Source organism: Pristis pectinata, chromosome 6 (genome assembly GCF_009764475.1).
Source record: "Pristis pectinata isolate sPriPec2 chromosome 6, sPriPec2.1.pri, whole genome shotgun sequence".
Classification (NCBI taxonomy): domain Eukaryota; kingdom Metazoa; phylum Chordata; class Chondrichthyes; order Rhinopristiformes; family Pristidae; genus Pristis; species Pristis pectinata.
Genome location: NC_067410.1, coordinates 80,676,137 through 80,694,178, shown reverse-complemented (window position 1 = coordinate 80,694,178; position 18,042 = coordinate 80,676,137). Strand labels below are relative to the sequence as shown.

At 37.7% G+C, this 18,042-nt stretch overlaps 1 protein-coding gene across 2 annotated transcripts in view; it reads left to right on the top strand.

Moving 5' to 3' along the window:
• Positions 1-18,042, top strand: part of golim4a (golgi integral membrane protein 4a) — a 74,879-nt gene that overhangs the window by 12,521 nt on the left and 44,316 nt on the right. Inside the window, exons 2-7 of one of the 2 annotated variants that reach the window (XM_052018811.1) lie at positions 1,848-1,922; positions 5,722-5,771; positions 7,370-7,420; positions 12,643-12,793; positions 14,630-14,712; positions 16,272-16,355. In XM_052018811.1, coding sequence (XP_051874771.1) covers positions 1,848-1,922; positions 5,722-5,771; positions 7,370-7,420; positions 12,643-12,793; positions 14,630-14,712; positions 16,272-16,355 — 494 coding nt within the window. Of the gene's footprint in view, positions 1-1,847; positions 1,923-5,721; positions 5,772-7,366; positions 7,421-12,642; positions 12,794-14,629; positions 14,713-16,271; positions 16,356-18,042 lie in introns of both variants that reach the window. The other variant, XM_052018810.1, reaches the window with a different exon arrangement.

Here is an 18,042-nt window from a genome sequence, read left to right as displayed (position 1 = left end):
GATGTTTTGTTAGAATATTGTCCAATAATATTTGACATTGATAATTGGACAAATAATGGAAAAACTTGATCAAAGAAATTTTAAGGAACATATTCATTCCGACAATACCTTCTACCCTACCAGTGTTCCTAATAAATCAACCTTTTATCTCAACTGAGGACTTCCTTCTTCTGTAGTCAACGGGTTCCTTGACCACATCTGTTCTATTTCCTACACTCCTAATCTCATCTCTTTATGTCCCTCCCAGAACCATGACAGGGATCTCCTTATCTTCACCTTCCATCTGACCAAACTCCATGTTCACAATGTCGTCCTCTGCCATTTCTGGCAGCAAAATGTCAGAACCAAACAAGTCTTCTCTTCCTCTATCAGCATTCTGAAATGATTGTTTTCTCTGTGACACCCTCATTCATTCCACAGTCATCACCAGAACATCCTCCCCTTCCTGTGATACCTTGGAGGGAGGAGAAGGGATGAGAACAGGTTTGTAAGAAATGGAACAGACAAGGTCGACGACCCTGTCCACTATGGCAAAAGGGAATTTCCATTGAAATAAGAGATTAGGTGGGCAAGTTGGCATTGTTTGAACAGGTGAAGTAGAGATGCAGAAGCTGGGAGAATGGGAATGATTACTTGTAGGGAATGGAATGGAAGCAAGCACAATAGGTGTAGCTGTGGCAGTCAGTGAGCTTCTAGAAGCTATTGACTGATGGCCTATCAATGGGGATGGAACTCAGAAAGTTGAGAAAGGGAACACTTGAAGATGGACTTTACAAAGGTGAGAAGGGTAGGAGTTGAATGAAAGATTGATAAAAGCAGGAAACAGAATTGAAGCAGCTAAAGATGTTTTAGGAGAAAGGTGAGGGAGGGAACCAAAGCAGGAATTCAATAAGAACTGTAAAATAAGTCTTACTGCCTATGAAAGGGCAGGCATTGCTGTTACCCATAGATTTTCCCTTGACAAAACCCTTTATGAGGGGAGAAGAGTTGAATCAAGGGAGAAATTTTTCAATGTCACGAGAAGTTCAATGAGGGGGAGGAAGGGGATGATAAAGGGAGACATTGGGCTTCCTGCCAACCTGGTAGGGAATGGAGGCGCTGAGGAAATGATGACAGTGATCTATGGTGAAAGTGATGAAAGTGTGAGAATTGGAGGAAATGGAGGGCAAGGGAAGAATTTCAGATGTAGTGGGAAGAATCTGGACAAGGAGTGAAAAATATTGACAGGGAAAGAACTAATTAGCAAAAGGCAAGCACAGGCTGAAATGATGGGAATAGCAGAGGAGTCCTGCTTGTGGATATCAAGGAGGAGGTAGAATTAAACTCTGCATGATTGGGGGATTATGAGTTTGGAGGCCACAGTGTGAAAAATGGCACGAGCAACAGTCCGGGAAACAGTAACTGGAAGTTTAGTGAAGTGCTCACAGATTGGGAAAATAATGAATAGCTGTCAAAAGCTTGGCCTGTGTTAAGGGCAAGGGTTGGTTTGCCAAGCAGCAACAGTTCTACTTGTTTTATCCCTAATATTTTCCAGTTCTTCCAATGTGATTAAAAACATGAAACTTGAACTCTCTTCACAGATGCTGTCTAACCTACTGAGTATTTTTCACATTCTATGTTTTTATTTAATAACACATTTGAAATCTTACATTTGTAATGAAATTTAAAAATGTGGTTCTGAATATTGATAAAAAATGATGCTGTTTTCACCATTTGTAGATTCCTGATTTGTTACAGAAATAAACACGCCGGTCTGAATGATGTCCGAATAGATCGAAGTGTAAAATAGAAATGCAAGATGAATACTTAACCATATCAGCTGACTGACTGCTAATTATTTCTTACAGTTGTTTATGAACATAGATCAAGATTAGAAAAATCACTACAGAAAGAAAGAAATGAACACAAAAAGGCTAAAGAAGGTAAAATTAACATTCAGTCACTTCGTCATTTTCTAATTACGTTCAGTAATTTTTACTTGCTCCTCTACCCCCCCAACATACTAACAGCCCAGGCCATCATTGAAAACAAGGATCTTTCCACTGGTGCTTCACATCAAGCTTTTCACACTCTGCTCTTTTGATCTTTGATTCTGTATCCCTCATCTCCTAATTTCATAATTTGTGGGAGTAATTATGAATTGTTTCAATGTACTTTTACCTTAAAGACTCCAGATATATGCAAGACTTTGTTGTCATCATTATTATTACATCAATACTGTTGTCAGGGGCAAAGGATTTTTGAGCTCCAAAAGTACAGGGAAGGATTAACATTTGGAAAAATTTGTTTTGTACCTTTGTGACGAATATATATATATATGAAATTTAGGTAGGAGAATAGCAAGTAATGCCATAATGTTCTGACCACAAGGATGAAGGCAGTGGAGCACAATAGTGAGATCTGGGAGATGTAGAAGAGGAAACATGGAAGCTGGCTGTCTGGCTGTGCCAAGATTGGGAAGATTTGGGCTGGTCAGAGAGATGATGTAACTTTGACCAATTCTGCAAAAGCAATGTTCAACTATTGACAGTAGGCAAAAAGCAGCAAAAGTCACCAATGTCTTTAGGTTTCCCATGGACTCGCAGGGAATAATTCTGGAATGAACTGAATTGGACTGAGTCATTTCTTTAGGGAGATAACTGAAGACCTGAAATCCATTCCTCGAATTACATGTGACTTTTAATAAATGTACAGAAAACAAGGTAAGCTACATCAATAGGAAAATGGAAGCAAAAAATTCTCAATGCCCAGTTCAGCATTCTGCTCTGTAAATGAACATTAAAACCTTTTTTTGGATACATTTTCCATTGACAAACTTTTTTTCCAAGCATAGGTTTTGCGGTTTACTGTCTATATTTTACTTGGCCCCTAAAAAACGATTTTTTTTTGGTGAAAAAGAGTGAACAACCAACAGCAAGTGAATTCATTTTTAGAATGTTTTCCCACCTGCACTGTATACGTTTAATGTGTGCGGAGGTTGAATTTGCCTCTTGTGTGCCATGGCCATCCCTATGCTTATTATGAATGTAACCTATTATTACACAAAGTTTCATCCAGTATACAAGGAACTCCATAGGCATCCAATTTATTCAGCACTTAAGCTGCTTTCTGGTGGAAATGTTGAAAATCCTGATGTAATGCTATTCTTTTAGGATTTGAAATTCTAAGGAAAAAAAATAAAGATTTTTCAATTGCTCACTTTGACCTCCCCCCCAAGTAAGAATGTGTATTTCTATTCGACTAGCCCCTGAGCAAGGAATATTAAACCCACTAGTTATACTACAATCAACAAATTAGGGTTTTGAGAGTCGATTAAGATGCTCCTTTTGGAAAAAATGATGACAGTGCTGAAATCATGGTGCACATTCAAAATAGGAAAACGTTTTTATATGTTTATTCTTTTTAATCACTCATGGCTGTCCTGTTGAATTCTAATTTTGTTTTGCCGGTTTCAGTTTTGTACGTCACAACTTGAAGCAAATTCATAAAACTATTTAGTTACATTCAGTAGTTCTATTCATACCAAATTAAACCTTGATTAACCAGCAAGGCTATTTAATGTCTAGTTTCCTTTTTGTTTTAACTTTGTCTTGCAGATCTTTCCTGGGTTGTGACAGTAGTGAAACAGCCCACCACACAAATACACAACAAAATGCAACAAAGCAGCAGTGGCTGTTGTGATCCATTTGATCAGAATATGAGCACTGTATAAGCTGTGTACCTTTTGGAGATACTACATGATTATAACTTGCCTCCTGCAGGCATTACATTCACTCAGGACATTCTCAGTTTTGTTTACTGCAGAGACAAGTTACAAGGGGGAATTCACAGTGCCCACTTATTTTGGTTCAAGTTCAAGTTTATTGTCATGGGCATACATACCTAGGGTATAAATGCCGTGAAAATTTGCTTTTTTGTAGCAGCAGCACAGTACATTACAAACATGACAAACATAAAATAGACAAAATTAAATTGACATAAATTGTACATAACTTACAAAAATAGACATACCGGCATTAGTGCAAGTTGAGGAAAATATAGTCTGAGGTAAAATTAGGATTTTTCAGGTCACTTTCAGAACCTGATGGCAGTGGGGAAGAAGCTGCTGTTGAACCTTGAGGTGTGGGTCTTCAGGCTCCTGTATCTCCTGTCTGATGGCAGCAATGAGAAGAGGGCATGGTTCGGATGGTGGAGGTTCTTAATGATGTCCAAGACTACAATAGATATTAGGCCCTTTCAATACAGTAAAAGAGACTTAATGAAGGATACTTTTTTCATAATTATTTCCCATTGAGCAAGCAGTCATTAGCTCTTCATTCATTTAGCCTTGCCCTGAGCCATTCACACAGGTTTGCACTAAATATGTCAGGGATTACCAGCTGAGAATATTTTGAATTTTCCGTGCATGTGTGCAGCTGTTATAAATTTTGAAGCTGCTTTGTTCTTGTGGGTCAACATTATTGGTCTCGCTCAGAAGTAGATTTTTATCCTTTGTAATCAGAATGTTACTCTCACGACACTATATCTAGTCATATAATGGTGTGGACTTCTTTCATTCATCCCTCCCATTTTCAGGAAGATACATGAATATTCCTGTATGAAAAAATTAATTTTGAATTAACAGAATGATTTAATTTACAAATATAAATATATGAATGAACATATTGATATTTACAGTGAATTTTATTTTTTATATTGAAGTATCAAAGCACTTCATACTGCCCTTGTTAGTAGGATAGATTGTTGATTAGCATTGTCTAACTGGTTGCTGCTAAACTCAAGGACAGATTGTTCTTTCACTGTCATGCCTTCTGCTCTTGGTTTCCAAAGGTTGTCATTCCTTTCTTCGCTGATTAAGCAGCAAAAGGCTTGACTTACAAAACCAAACCAAAATTGCTGTGAATGCTTAGCAAATTAGGCAGCATCTGTGGAGAAAAAAGAGAATTAAGGCTTTAGGTTGATGGTCTTTCATCAGAACCAGAAAAAGGTTAGAAAAGAAGCATGGTTTAAATTGCAGAGAGGTTGAAGACTAGAGAGAGCAAAGGGGATATCTGTGGAAGAGTTGGGACCATGAGAAGTTGAACAGATGATGGTACAATTTCTTAGAAAGGGTGCTGAAGGTTAATTGTAGCTGATCTGTCTGGGAGAGAGGGAGATACATAATCTAACATTTGCTACAGATGTGAAATAAAAGAGAATACTGTAAATGCTGGAATTAAGCTTGACCTAACCCTCCTCCATCGTTCTGAACTGGCGCTTGACTAGCAGCGCTGCAATTAAACATGCTATTGCTCTCCTAGATGTGGGCTTTTGGTAGATGATGCACTGAGCTGACAAAGGCTCACATGGTGTTGCTGGTTAATCTTTTTTGGATTTGTAACTTTTTCTTTTTTCTAGTGTATTCTACTTCACTAGAGCACAGTATCTCAAAATTCAGAGACTGCCTTGGTTGGCCAGTTCCAATGTTATTGCTGCCTGCTGCCTAGGAAGGGCTTTGTATGAATACAATAAAACTGCTTTTATTTCATCCATGTTGCTTAGAGATTCCTGGCCTCCACATACCTTTGTTATTGAATCAGGACCTTACTGGAGGACCAAATTTAATACTCATTGTTCAGTTCTGTATAGTGTTGTTCATCTATCATTATTCTGACTGATGGTTTAGAAATTTCCCAATTCAATCAGTCTGCACATTAACTTTCTTTTTATTTCTACTTTTAGATTATTTGGTTTATAAGTTAGAAGCACAGGAAGCATTGAACAAAGAAAAGGTGAGTAATTTGTTGCTGAAGAACAGTAGGCATAATATTGTTCTAAAACTTTGGTCTTGAATGCGAAATCCATCTCCTTTGTACACTGAATGAAATTTTTTCTTACAAAACTTTAATTGTTGCTAATTTAAGTACATTTTTCATAGTACAATTTAATTGCAAATTTAACGTTTAGCTTGTCAAACTCAATACAAGGTGAAATGACTCAGGTTTTCTTGCCATATAATGAGAAGGCACATTACATTTGTTTTACTTAAATTATAAGCACCATGTTTTCTTTGTTATTTACAAATGGAGAAAAATGGTATTGGTGCAAAATTACTTAAGAGCATTTATAAAAATGATAGATTTTCTTATGCAATTGTGATGTTTTATGCATTACCATACATAGACACCACTCACTCAGAGCCAGCTAGTTTCCTGGAGGAGGAGAAAACATTTAAAAAGCTGGCAGTGATGTGGAGGGAGGTGGGTTTGGTGTTGTGTGACTGGAAAATTCCTTTCCAGCCCCATTAACTAAGGGTGGCACAGTGGTTAGTGCTGCTGCTTCACTGCTCCAGAAACCTGGGTTTGATCTTGACCTTGGATGCTGTCATTGTGGAGTTTGCATGTTCTCTCTGTGACTTTGTGGGTTTCTACCATGTACTCCACTTTCCTCTCGCATCCCAAAGATGTGCTGGTTGGTGGATTAATTGGCTGCTGTAAATTGCCACTGTGTAGGTACAGGGAAGTTGATGGAATGTGAGACTAAAAAAGGATTAATGTAGATAGATGGGTGCTTGACTGTCAGTGCGGACACAGTGAGCCAAAGGCCCTCTTTCTGTTTCTAAGATAAATAACTCTATTCTTTTAAACACCTGAATCAAATTTCCTCTAAGTCCTTGCTTCTTCAAGGTACATGAAATAAATTTTGTTAAACCTACACCAGCATGTTTTAAATTGGAAACTAATCTTAAGGCCATCACTTCCATAATGCTATCCAACCTTCACAGGTCTCATTCCCTTCACCTTTCGCCTATTTTCTACTGCATTAGCTGTGTGCACTATGTTGCTGGCTAACCAGTCAAAAATAGGGCTGCTAGATATTTTCAGAACAATGTTCTGCAGTGAGTGGGAATGTTGAGATCTTTGCTTGGGGAATTGATCCGGAACTAACGGCCTAATGGTGTATGACATTTTAGGAAATAACAGCCATGCCTAGGGGTAACGTTAGTAAATCTCAAGAACCAGTGTTTCTTGTGCCAATCTGCATTTAATTTTCAACACCCCTTTCTAAGTTGTTACAGTTTGTCTCTATATTGTCAGTGTAGCAAATTATTTAACCAGGATTCAGTTTCCTGTCAGATTATGTTCCTAGTACTCCAATGATCAACAGTAGCCTGAGAAATTCACATCACTCTTGTCACCATTCAAGGCCAAAGGCTGTACCAGCAACCATAAATATCTGAATCTGACACCCTGTTAATAAAAAAAACTTTTTCCTACTACTTTAATTTTGGCTCTTCCGTTCTGTTTCTTGTTGTAACGAAACTAAGAATATGCATTCAAATCCTAATGGCAAGCCAAGCTTCTTCTTATCAATTTCTGTTTTGCAGCAGGATTCCAATAACCGATACAGTGCACTCAGTGTTCAGCACAAAATGCTGAAGGTAGGTGCATTGTCTTTTTATATCAATTGGCTACGCAGTAAAGTAGGCTTGTGCAAATGTTACAACAATCTCTCTGCTTCACATTTGCCACTGAAGTCACAAATTATAGCAGATAATATAAGCATAATTTCAGGTCTGCAATAAATTGCTACTGGAAAAAGCTCTGTTGCACTTCATGTATAGTACATTTAGGAGGACCTTTTGTGTTCATAGGTTCATTGTGGACTTATTATTAAACATTACAAATAGGAATATTCCAGATTAGTGCTCTAGGTAATCGATAATTATATAGAATCCCTATTAGTCTGAAAGAATGCACTGTGAAGTCAAGGGTTGGGAAGCTGAGAACTGCTGTGGTTCAATAAGCTGGCTTGCCACCACCTTCTCAAGGACAATTAGAGATGGGCAGTATATTACTGATCTTACGAATGATACTCATATACAATGAATAGAAAATAATCAATCCTAGCCTCAGGATTACCCATTGAGTAGCATAACCATCATGGTAGCTTTTGCCATGGTAGAGTATGATGAAGCCCCCTGCAGAATTAAAGATGAAGGTAAAGACTTTAAACTTGACATGGTAAAGAAAATAAATCAGAGATGATAGGGTTGTTGCAGTTCTTTTATGATCACTGGCAACTACCATCTTTTCCAAGTGAAAGCCAGCCTCCAACTGGAAGGATCAATTTGTATTACATTTCCATCATGGGGCTTGAATATTTGACCTTCTCATGTATAGGCAAGGCTGCAATAACTGAGCCAAGGCTAATGTCAGCGATCCCCATTGAATTTTATTTATATATATTCAGCTCATGTGATACTGAGAATGCCTTCCATTCAAGAAATAAATGTTAATCTGTACTGCAATGGAGTAACAGGATAAGTGGTTAAAAATAGCTTATGTACAATCTTATGACAAAATCATTGCCAATTGAAATGTAATTTTAATCACCGCATTTGAACTTAAAGAAAATACCAGTTCAATATAGATATGAAACAATGACATTATGAACTTTACAAATGGAGGAAATGAATTAAAACAGTAAATATCACTGATGGATGGGGGTATGTAAGAAAAATTTTTTGTGCATTCTAAACTAATATTGACTCCTCTCTTGCACTTTTGTAATTATTTGCTTATGCTGTAAAAGTGAATTAAGTACATCTAAAGCCCCAGTGTTGATTTTCCAATTATTCCCAGTATGCCAAATTGGTTTAATGGATCCAGTTTCCAAACTTAACATTATCTGACGTTTTGCCTATTTTTCCAATTTTTCTGATGAAGGGTCCCAGACCTGAAACATTAACTGTTTCTCTTTCTGCAGAGGCTGTTGGACCTGCAGAGTTTTTCCAGTGTTTTCTGTTTTTATTTCAGATTCCAGCATAGGCAGTTTTTTTCTTTGGTTTTGATTTGCCAGTTCTTCTGCTTGGTAGGCTCCTTAGTGTTTCCTTAGTCATTCCGTAGCTCTTGTGCTTGCCAGCAGAGAGGGAGAGTAAACTTGTCAAAGAGCATGATGCAGCAATCTGAGGAGGTTTTATTTTTAGCACAGCTATAAATTGCATTGTAGTGAGGAATACAGAGAGGGGGTGCCTGACCTTGTTGGCAAAATGCAGAAATGAAGGAAAGGCATCTGGTGCTCTGTACTCGTACTTTCAAAATTTACTTATGTGCCCAGTATGAAATGTTTAGCAAACCGTTCAGTGGTATCCTGATTATTAGCTCTCACAGAATTACCAATGGAAATTGGCAGATATCTGAGCTACAATTCTTTGCTGATAAGATAAACTCAAACTTTTAGCCTGGCCCACAGTAGCAGAAGTGACTAAATAATCCCAACTAAAGGCCCAGCACACCCTAGCCTGAATTCCTGACACACTAAGTGTAGATCAAATCCATAGCTGCATCTCAGTAAATAAAAGACCCAACCCAAAAGCCTCAGCTCCCATCAATCAGATTAATGGACAATCGGAAAGTATATGAATAATTTGTGTATTAAATTTATTTAATCCTTCAGCTTTCATCAATAGCTTTGTCCTATAATTTTTAATCCATATATTAAAAAGGTCAGTTTTTCATACTTTAGTCAAAATATGAAAATTACTTTGTAATATGGGTGGATCTTCCATTTTTAGCAGGGGCTTAAAAGGACACTGTCAAATGAGGCATTGCTGAATCAATGTGTCTTCACAGGTATCAAAGAATTTCTTGGTCCATATTTCTAAAATATCCCTTTACAGAATATGTAGTCTGAAGTAAAAAAAATCTACAGTAAAAGCTTCACCACCCAGCCTCCAGCTAAGCAGTAATCTCTTGTAACTGCATTTTTCTCCATGAGCCATCCTTCATAAATACATCCTTCACTATCTGGGAAAATTTCCACTTCTATCCAGCATGAATCATTCACTTGACATCGCGGCTACACCATCAGGATGTGGACAGAAACACAAGTGTGTTATAGTTATGATCATGCAGTTGTTGAAGATAATAAAGCGACTGAACATGGATGAAAATAACAATAACTTGATGAAGGAATTCAATGTGGGCTTGTCGATGATCTACAGTGGAAGAGTTCTAAAAGCTCATTTACTGAACTTCGTAGCCTCACTGGAACCAAGCTATCAAAACCCGCTCTACTTTTCAAAAACTAGCCCAGTCAGACAAGGTTTTGTGCAAGTGGTTTGCTTTGAAATACTTGGAAGTGAGTTGATTTCTGGATCCATGTTGATTGAAAAGATTTATGAGAAATTGGAAATTACAGAACATTGCAAGTTTTTGGGTGGTGGGTTGTCATACTTTAATTTTCAGTATGGCATCCAAGTACTTGATATTTCAGAGGAGATAACAATATGCTGATTAAGAGTATGCTGAAAAATATAAAGAGTTGTTTCAGAAGTTGGTAGCTGAACATGGTCTCTTCCCCGAACAAATCTACAAAGTTGACAAGAGTGGTGCATGGTATCATTGTCTTCCAAACTTGGCATTAGTGGGTGCAAATGAGAAAGCAGCGTCAGATTTTAAGGTCGTACTGTCCTCATGTGTGCCAGTGTAGTAGGCATGCGTAAGGTAAAGTTATTGGTTGTTGGAAAATATAACAGCTTTCAAGGTCATCACCTGTGGAATATGAGGAAAGCTTAATTGGTGGATGAACAGAGAAATCTTCTTGCATTGGTTCTGTCTTGTTTTTGTGCCACCAGAAAAGGAACATTTGAATAAGACAGGAACCCAGAATATATTAAGGTGATTCTTACTCTCGATAACAGTAGAGTCCATGCTTCAGAGTCCAAGTTAATCTCCGGGGATAATTTCATGGGTTTCCTGCCTACCAATGTGATATCTCTTATGGAACCAATTAATCAAATAGCTCTCCAAAACAAGGAAGGATATCATAGGCAAATTGTGAAAAATAAAGATAGGATTCAAGAATTTCAACCAACTGCACCATCAAAGATGCAATTTATAATGTAGCATATGTGTGGAATTCTGTGAAGGATCAAACTTTGAGCAGAGCCTGGAGGAAACCTTTTTTGTCCTTTATTCAAGAGTGATAAAGAGGAGTTTGAGGGTTTCAGTGGAAGCAAAGAGAAGCTCATAAGTGAAACCCATTCACTGAATTTAGAGAACGAGAAATTGAAGAATGGGTAAAAGTGGATGCAGATGTTGAAATTATTTCAACTTTAACTGATAATCAAATTGTCCAAATTGTTGTTAATCTGAGCAAGTCTCTGCATCAGATGAAGATGATGACCAATCTGATTAGCCAAAAAATATCCTGGGTAGATGCTGGAGCCATTCATCAAATTCTGTGAGAAGAATTCTAGTTAATCTGCCCATGAAGAGATGCCAATTGCATGTCATCTACAACATTTTTTTGAAGAAAGGATGGCTTAGTTTTAGGCAGTCAGACATTTGAAAATTGATGCAAAGTGCTTCTGCAACATGTGTAAAACCTTCAAGCTTTGCATCAGCACCAATATCTGCAATATTAGTAGTCAATGTTGGGGGAAGGAGAACATTAGTAGAGTGTGTAAAAATTACATCAGAGTATACACCTCTGTAATGATAGGTGAAAATATATATAGTACTAATGTGATAAGTTAATGATAAGTTAAAATTTAAATTTAAGTTACCATATAGTGTTTTTGTATTAAGCCTCACAGCTGCACTACAGTAAATGGATTACAACTCTACTGAGCACTGAGGAAACCTGTACATCACTCCCCTTGTTATATAACCTTTAGTATTATTGACTATGTGAAAGCATACTTAACTCTTGACTAACTGGCACCCTCCCATTTCCCATGGATGCTGGATAGTAAAGCTTTTATTGTAGTTGTATAGATGTAGTTAGAAATATTCCTGTAGCCAGTAAACCCCTAGGTAAGAATTATGTCTATAAGTTTAGATGTACACAAGTTTAAAATAATTTAGCAAGCATCCTGTGATATAGAAGTATAATGGAGAAAAGTGCTGGCACAGTCCAGATTGTAGAACTATTCTTGAACTGTATACAACAGAAAAAAAGTTGAATTTAACTGAGTTTTAAGGGAATCAATCTTTCCAAGCCCAGTTGACAAAGGGGTTTGGTTGCAGTTGAACTTCCTTGTTGTAATCAACCATGAAAGTCAGAATCTGTCAGGTGACAGAGAGACTTAAGAAAACGCAAAAGTGAGAAGATCCTGATGTGAAGCTAAGTGGTTTGAACTTAAGTCACTAAGGTTTTCCCAGCAGGCTTGTAGATTTATTGTAATGTAGGGATACAGAACTACTTGCTTTTTGCATTGATAAAATAGCATTGAAGAGATGGAGAATTGGATCTAATACTTAAAGTAAATTCCTGAAATTCAGTCCTCATAGGCATTAATAAGGAAGGTATGAGGCAATAGCTGTTCTGCTTCAGATCCCTTAATGGGACCCACTTTAGCAACCTGCTGCCCACTTTGCATATTGTACACTGGCTTCCATTACCAGCAGGTCCCAAAAGCCTGAGTGAAGTGAGGACCTTAACATGAGGGAGTATACTTTGTATAAGGAAGGCTGAGGGAAGTACCTCTCATTTATAGGCATATTGGAAGACCTCATTTTCCAGTGTAGAGTAGACTCAACTGGGTCACTACCAATTCCCAGCATATATTATAGCTGGACATTGGCAAAATTCTAACAGGTCTGCTGAGATTTTGTGCTTGCCTTTCTCAACAAGCTGTGTGATTTGCATGTACAGAGTCAACATGAAGATCTGAGGAAACAATATACTGATCTACATGGGGAACATATAAGACTTGGAGAGGACCATAGTAGAGCAATGAATGAGCACAGTCGGCGATATTTGAACCTACAGCAATCAAAGGAACAGGAAATTGCTAAACTGAAAGGTAATGATGGGAATTTAGTGTCTGTAGAGTAAACTTTGCCTTTGTCACAAGGGAAGTCATCTGATGGAATGATTTTTAACTCATTATAGAAGCTATCAATGTTCTTTCTTGTTATAAGGTGGGGGTATCTTGCTCCAACAATGTCAAGACAAAAAAAAATTACCCCATTGGTACCATTCACATTGTAGCTTAATTTTAATTCCGATGTTTTTAATCCAAGTTTCTTCAGTTTCTGTTGTTGGTTTACCTTTTCCTTCCTTTCATTTGTCCACTCGCCTGTTTTCTGCTTTTATCAGCGATTGTTAATTCCTAAGACTTTATTTTGAAAGAATATGTCTAGAAATTGGATTAGAAAAAATCCCATTCTGCCTGGAGACAAAAGAGACTGCAGGTGCTGGGATCTGAAGCAACAACCAATCTACTGGAGGAACTCGGTGGGTTGAGCAGCATCTGTGTGGGGAAAGGAACTGTCAATGTTTCGGTTGAAACCTTGCATCAGAGTCCTGATATTCCTTTCTCCACACAGATGTTGCTTGACTCGTTGAGTTCCTCCATTAGATTGTTTGTTGCTCCATTTGTGCCTGATTTTTAGGAGTTACTAACACATTGCCTGTGGTTTTGGGCAATGGACTGGGTACTTTATGAAAACATTTTAACCTAATGTTCATGTCATATACCCTTTGTACTTCTCATATTAAATGCAATGCATTTTGTTTGCCTAACAATAGAAATTGGACCAAAAAAGCCTAGAGTTATTACCTATATTACTTGTAAACAATTTAACATCATGCTGAAAGTTCAGAAACTTGTGTAATTTAAAGCAATCACAACATAAGCTGAGTTTCGTTTCAATAAAAATGTTGGCCACTTGTGGCACGGAGTTGGATCAAGGCCCCCCTCTTTCCTGGTCCCCTTGCCTCAATTGTGGCATTTGGCCCGTCTGCCTAATTGCAGCTGCTCTGTATTTCAGATGGTGCACCACTGAAACCTCCTCTCCTCACCCCGCATAAAGTTAGCTGACTCTCTGCTGTGCTGTGATATGGGCATGCAAATATGACTTTTACTGCTGTTTCTATGTACTTTTAATTTACTGATAAATTCCATTTGAGACCGAACATTTGGTTGGCTGTGATGTCATAGAGGGATACAGTGTGGAAGGAGGCCCTTCGGCCCACCGAGCCCGCACTGACCATCACCCATTCAGTGTAATCCAGTTTCGAGGCAATGGTACCTTAAATGTCAACCAAGCTTTTTCTCTTTCTAGACTTGGTCTGAATTGCTATGCATTTCTGATGTTTTATATTTGTATATTTTATTTACATTCTCTAAACAAGTTTTTAAATAATTTATGAATGTAGTTGATGTTCCATTGTGCTGTGGTATGGTCTTGCAAATGTGATGCTTTAGTCTGCTTTCTGTGTACTTTTGATGAATTACCCATTGAAAAAGAGCATTTTGGTGGCAATAATGTAAAGTCTGGGGAAACTGCTAATCTACTGGAATGGGCACGATCTCCATATTGATGCTAGATAATCCAAGAATCTTGATTTGAATATTTTTCAAATTGTGTTGCTGATTGAATTGTCAGGTTGAAATTCACCAAGTAGATGACATGAATAATCCCACAGGTACTATAAGGCTTCTTGCCAAAGCTTTCTTGGCTAGATGAAAGCAGAATCATGTATTCTTAACCATTTTATGCCCTTTGTTACTTGATTTGGAGAACAAAATTTTAAAGGAACAAATTTCCCAAAGGAAACTGCAGGCTACATTCAACTTTATGATGTTCACATAGTTGCTCTAGTGAAGTGGAACTTATAGTACTTTTGTTCACAGAGAATATTTACAATCTACTGGAAGAGAACAAAAAGTTGAGGAAGGCCCATCAGGACGTCCACGTTCAGCTCCAGGATGTGAGGGTAAGATCAAACTTTTGTTAATCAGTTTTACTCATTACATGCCTGCTTCTTTTGATATATTGTGAACAATAACAAACCAAGTGGATCTATAAAGCGATCAACATAATCAGAAAATCACAGAATGATTACAGCACAGAAGGAGGCCATTTGGCCCATTTGGATCTGTACTGGATCTATGTAAGACATTCCATGTAGTCCCACTTGCCTGTGCTCTCCCCATAGCCCTGCAAATTCTTTCCTCTTAGGTATTTATCCCGGTTCTTTTTGAATGCTGTGGTTGAATCTGCCTCCACTATTACCCAGGCAGCACATTCCAGAGCCTGACCCCATACTGTGTAAATAAGTCACTTTTCTTTCTGTTGCTCATCACTTTCATTCTAGGTCCCTGGTTCTTAATTTTTTTCCCAGTGAGAACTATTACTTCTTTTCAACTCTATCTATACCATTCATGATTTTAAACACCTCGATCAAATTCCCTCCCAACTTCCTCTATTCCAAGGAGAGCAACTGCAGCTTTATCTGTCTATCCACCGAGCCCACATCCCCCATCCTTAGAATCATTTCAGTAAATCACTTCTGAATCCTCTATATTCCTTCACACTTTTCTTAAATGCAGTGCCTAGAACTGGTCAAGACACTCCAGCTGTGGCCAAAATGGTAATTTATAAAGGTTCACAATGATTTTAATGTACATGCTACTATTTATAAAGTCAATAATCCCAAATGCATTTTAAACCATTTCTTCAACCTGCCCTGCCATCTTCAACGAGCTATCCAGATATACCCCCAGATCTCTCTGTTCTTGTACCCCTTTCAGAATTGTGCCCTTTAGCATAACATTGCATCGTGTCAGTCTTCCTCTCAGAACTAAACTCTTCATATTTCTCCGCATTATATTTAATTAACAAACTGTAACATTATGTTAAATTGGTTACAAGTAGCATTGGTAATAAATCTAAGCTTTTTGATCTAATTTTTGTTGTTGGGCAAATAAAACATGCTGCAAACATTGTCATTAAGTGTACAAAATACAATGAGGATATGACACCATCTTCAGGTTGATTTTTTTTCAACGAAGTACCCAGTCCATGCCCCTCCCTTTAAAGACGATCACCTGGCTGCACTCCACCGAGATGCTTCTATCCTCTATAAATGAATGAGAAACTTTCTGAAAAAAACTGAAGAGACGTTACTGAGAAAATAGCTGGGCGTCTGAGCGTTATCCTCAGTTGAACAATGGGCTTGATCTGTACATCTTCTACCTGACAGAAACTTTTACTTGCAGAATCAACATCCTTGTGAGAAAAATAGAAACCTCAGATTCTTGTTTTAAATTTGGAACTAGTAATGTGCAGCCACTGGAAGTAGCTTCATTCTGCTGCTGGTCCTTGCTGTAACTGAACTGAGACAAGAAATGGAATGTTTCTTCCCCTTTACTTAATACTAAATATAATCAAAAATAGAAGGAAGAAGATTTAAAAATTCTTTTGGTTATTCTTGATAACTTCTTTCAACTGTTGTTTTTATTTAGTCTATGTTACATATTTTTTTCTCTGCAGCAATTACATAAGAACTTATTGTTGCAACATGATCAGCTCCAGGTGACTTTAGAAGACCACAAGAACTCCCTTTCAGTTGCCCAGGTGAGAATTAATCAAATATTACTATTTCAACAGAATGAAAATATACATAATTTTTGCAGATGGAAAATTAGATTCCATGCAATTTCAGACATTCTACTGGCTGCAAAACACAATATGCAGTTTACAAATTGTCTATATGTAGCCAGATAAAATTACTTGGAGAAACTATTTTAAGATCCATAAGTCTCTCTAGGATGCCAAAATGCTCTCTGTCCTCTTAATGAAGAGATTGCTTTTGCAGTTGCCTGCTTGCTGATTGGAAATGAGTGAAATCTTTGTGTTCTTTACAGGGAATTGCAGCCAGAATTTGAGTTAATATTATATTACTTCTATATCAGGAAAAGAGATTTAAGTTTTATTGCAATAGTTCCTTTTGAAAACATTGCTGATTTTGATTCATTATTGTTCTTGAACTCTCTACAAGTCCACCTGATAGTGCAGAAAGATGATTCAGAAATTCTCCTTCATATGGTGCACCAACTATCTAAAGCTTATTGCAAACAGGTCAGGAGCCTCTATATTTGGGAATGATACTTATTTCATGTAGATTAAATTCAGGTGATGAACACAGAGTTCTGTCCAATGGCACAGGCAGAAATTCAAAGCCCTTTGTAGGGTCTGACTTTATTACCAGATTGATATCATGGCAGTTTGGAGAAGGTCTAAAACATGGGGAGTTGCTCCATGGAGCAGAGCTATGGAAGGGCATGATGATATGTATTCCTGCTCCTGTTCCCCATTGCATGACCTTTCTGGAAGCTGTACATGTGGATAGTAGAGGCAGACAAGGCCAAAGTCTGCTCTCTGCAGTGGGTGCTGACATTTGCTATCAATGTTCCCAGGTATAAAACAAAATAATGTGAAGAATAGTTCATTGAGCAAGGCAGCCAAAGGCATTCAAAAGCCACATGATGCTGGACAGAAAGGAAAAATAACGTTAAGTAAATATTTGTGGTCAGTCAGTTATGTCACTGATCTTTCATTAGAACTAGAAACAATTGAGAGTTAAATTCTTTAGCAAAGTGCAATATTTTTATTGTGACTGAATAACATTTTATCTTCTACTTGATCATTAAATTCGATTTAGTACTAAAGGCACAAATATCAGTGGAGTCCTCTGGGCATGCACAATGTCATCACTTGGTATACAACGCATGATTGTCATGATCCTGTTTAACCCCACACATGTGGTTAATAAATGGAGCAGGTCTTAAATGGAGGGTTAAGTCCTGTTCCTGCATTAGAATGGACCTGTTCCTACTGGAATGCTTGTTGGAGAGTCCAGTAGTGAAAATTCTCTGAGAATTCATTAGTCTTCCTCAAGTTAATTTCTTGCTTTATTTTCATATCCTTGGTGATCAACCTGGCATCTACATCCCCACTCAGCCACATCATCCCAATCTTGATCGACTCTACATTGTATCAGAATCAGGTTTATTATCACTGACATATGTCATGAAATTTGTTGTTTTGTGGCAGCAATACCGTGCACGGCATAAACATTATCATAAGTAACAGAAATAAATAAATCGTGCAAAAGAGGAATAACAAGATAGTGTCTGCAGACTGTTCAGAAATCTGACGGTGGAGGGGAAGAAGCTGTTCCTAAAATGTTGAGCGTGGGTCTTCAGGCTCCTGTACCTTCCCCCCGATGGTAGTAAGGAGAAAAGGGCATGTCCTGGATGGT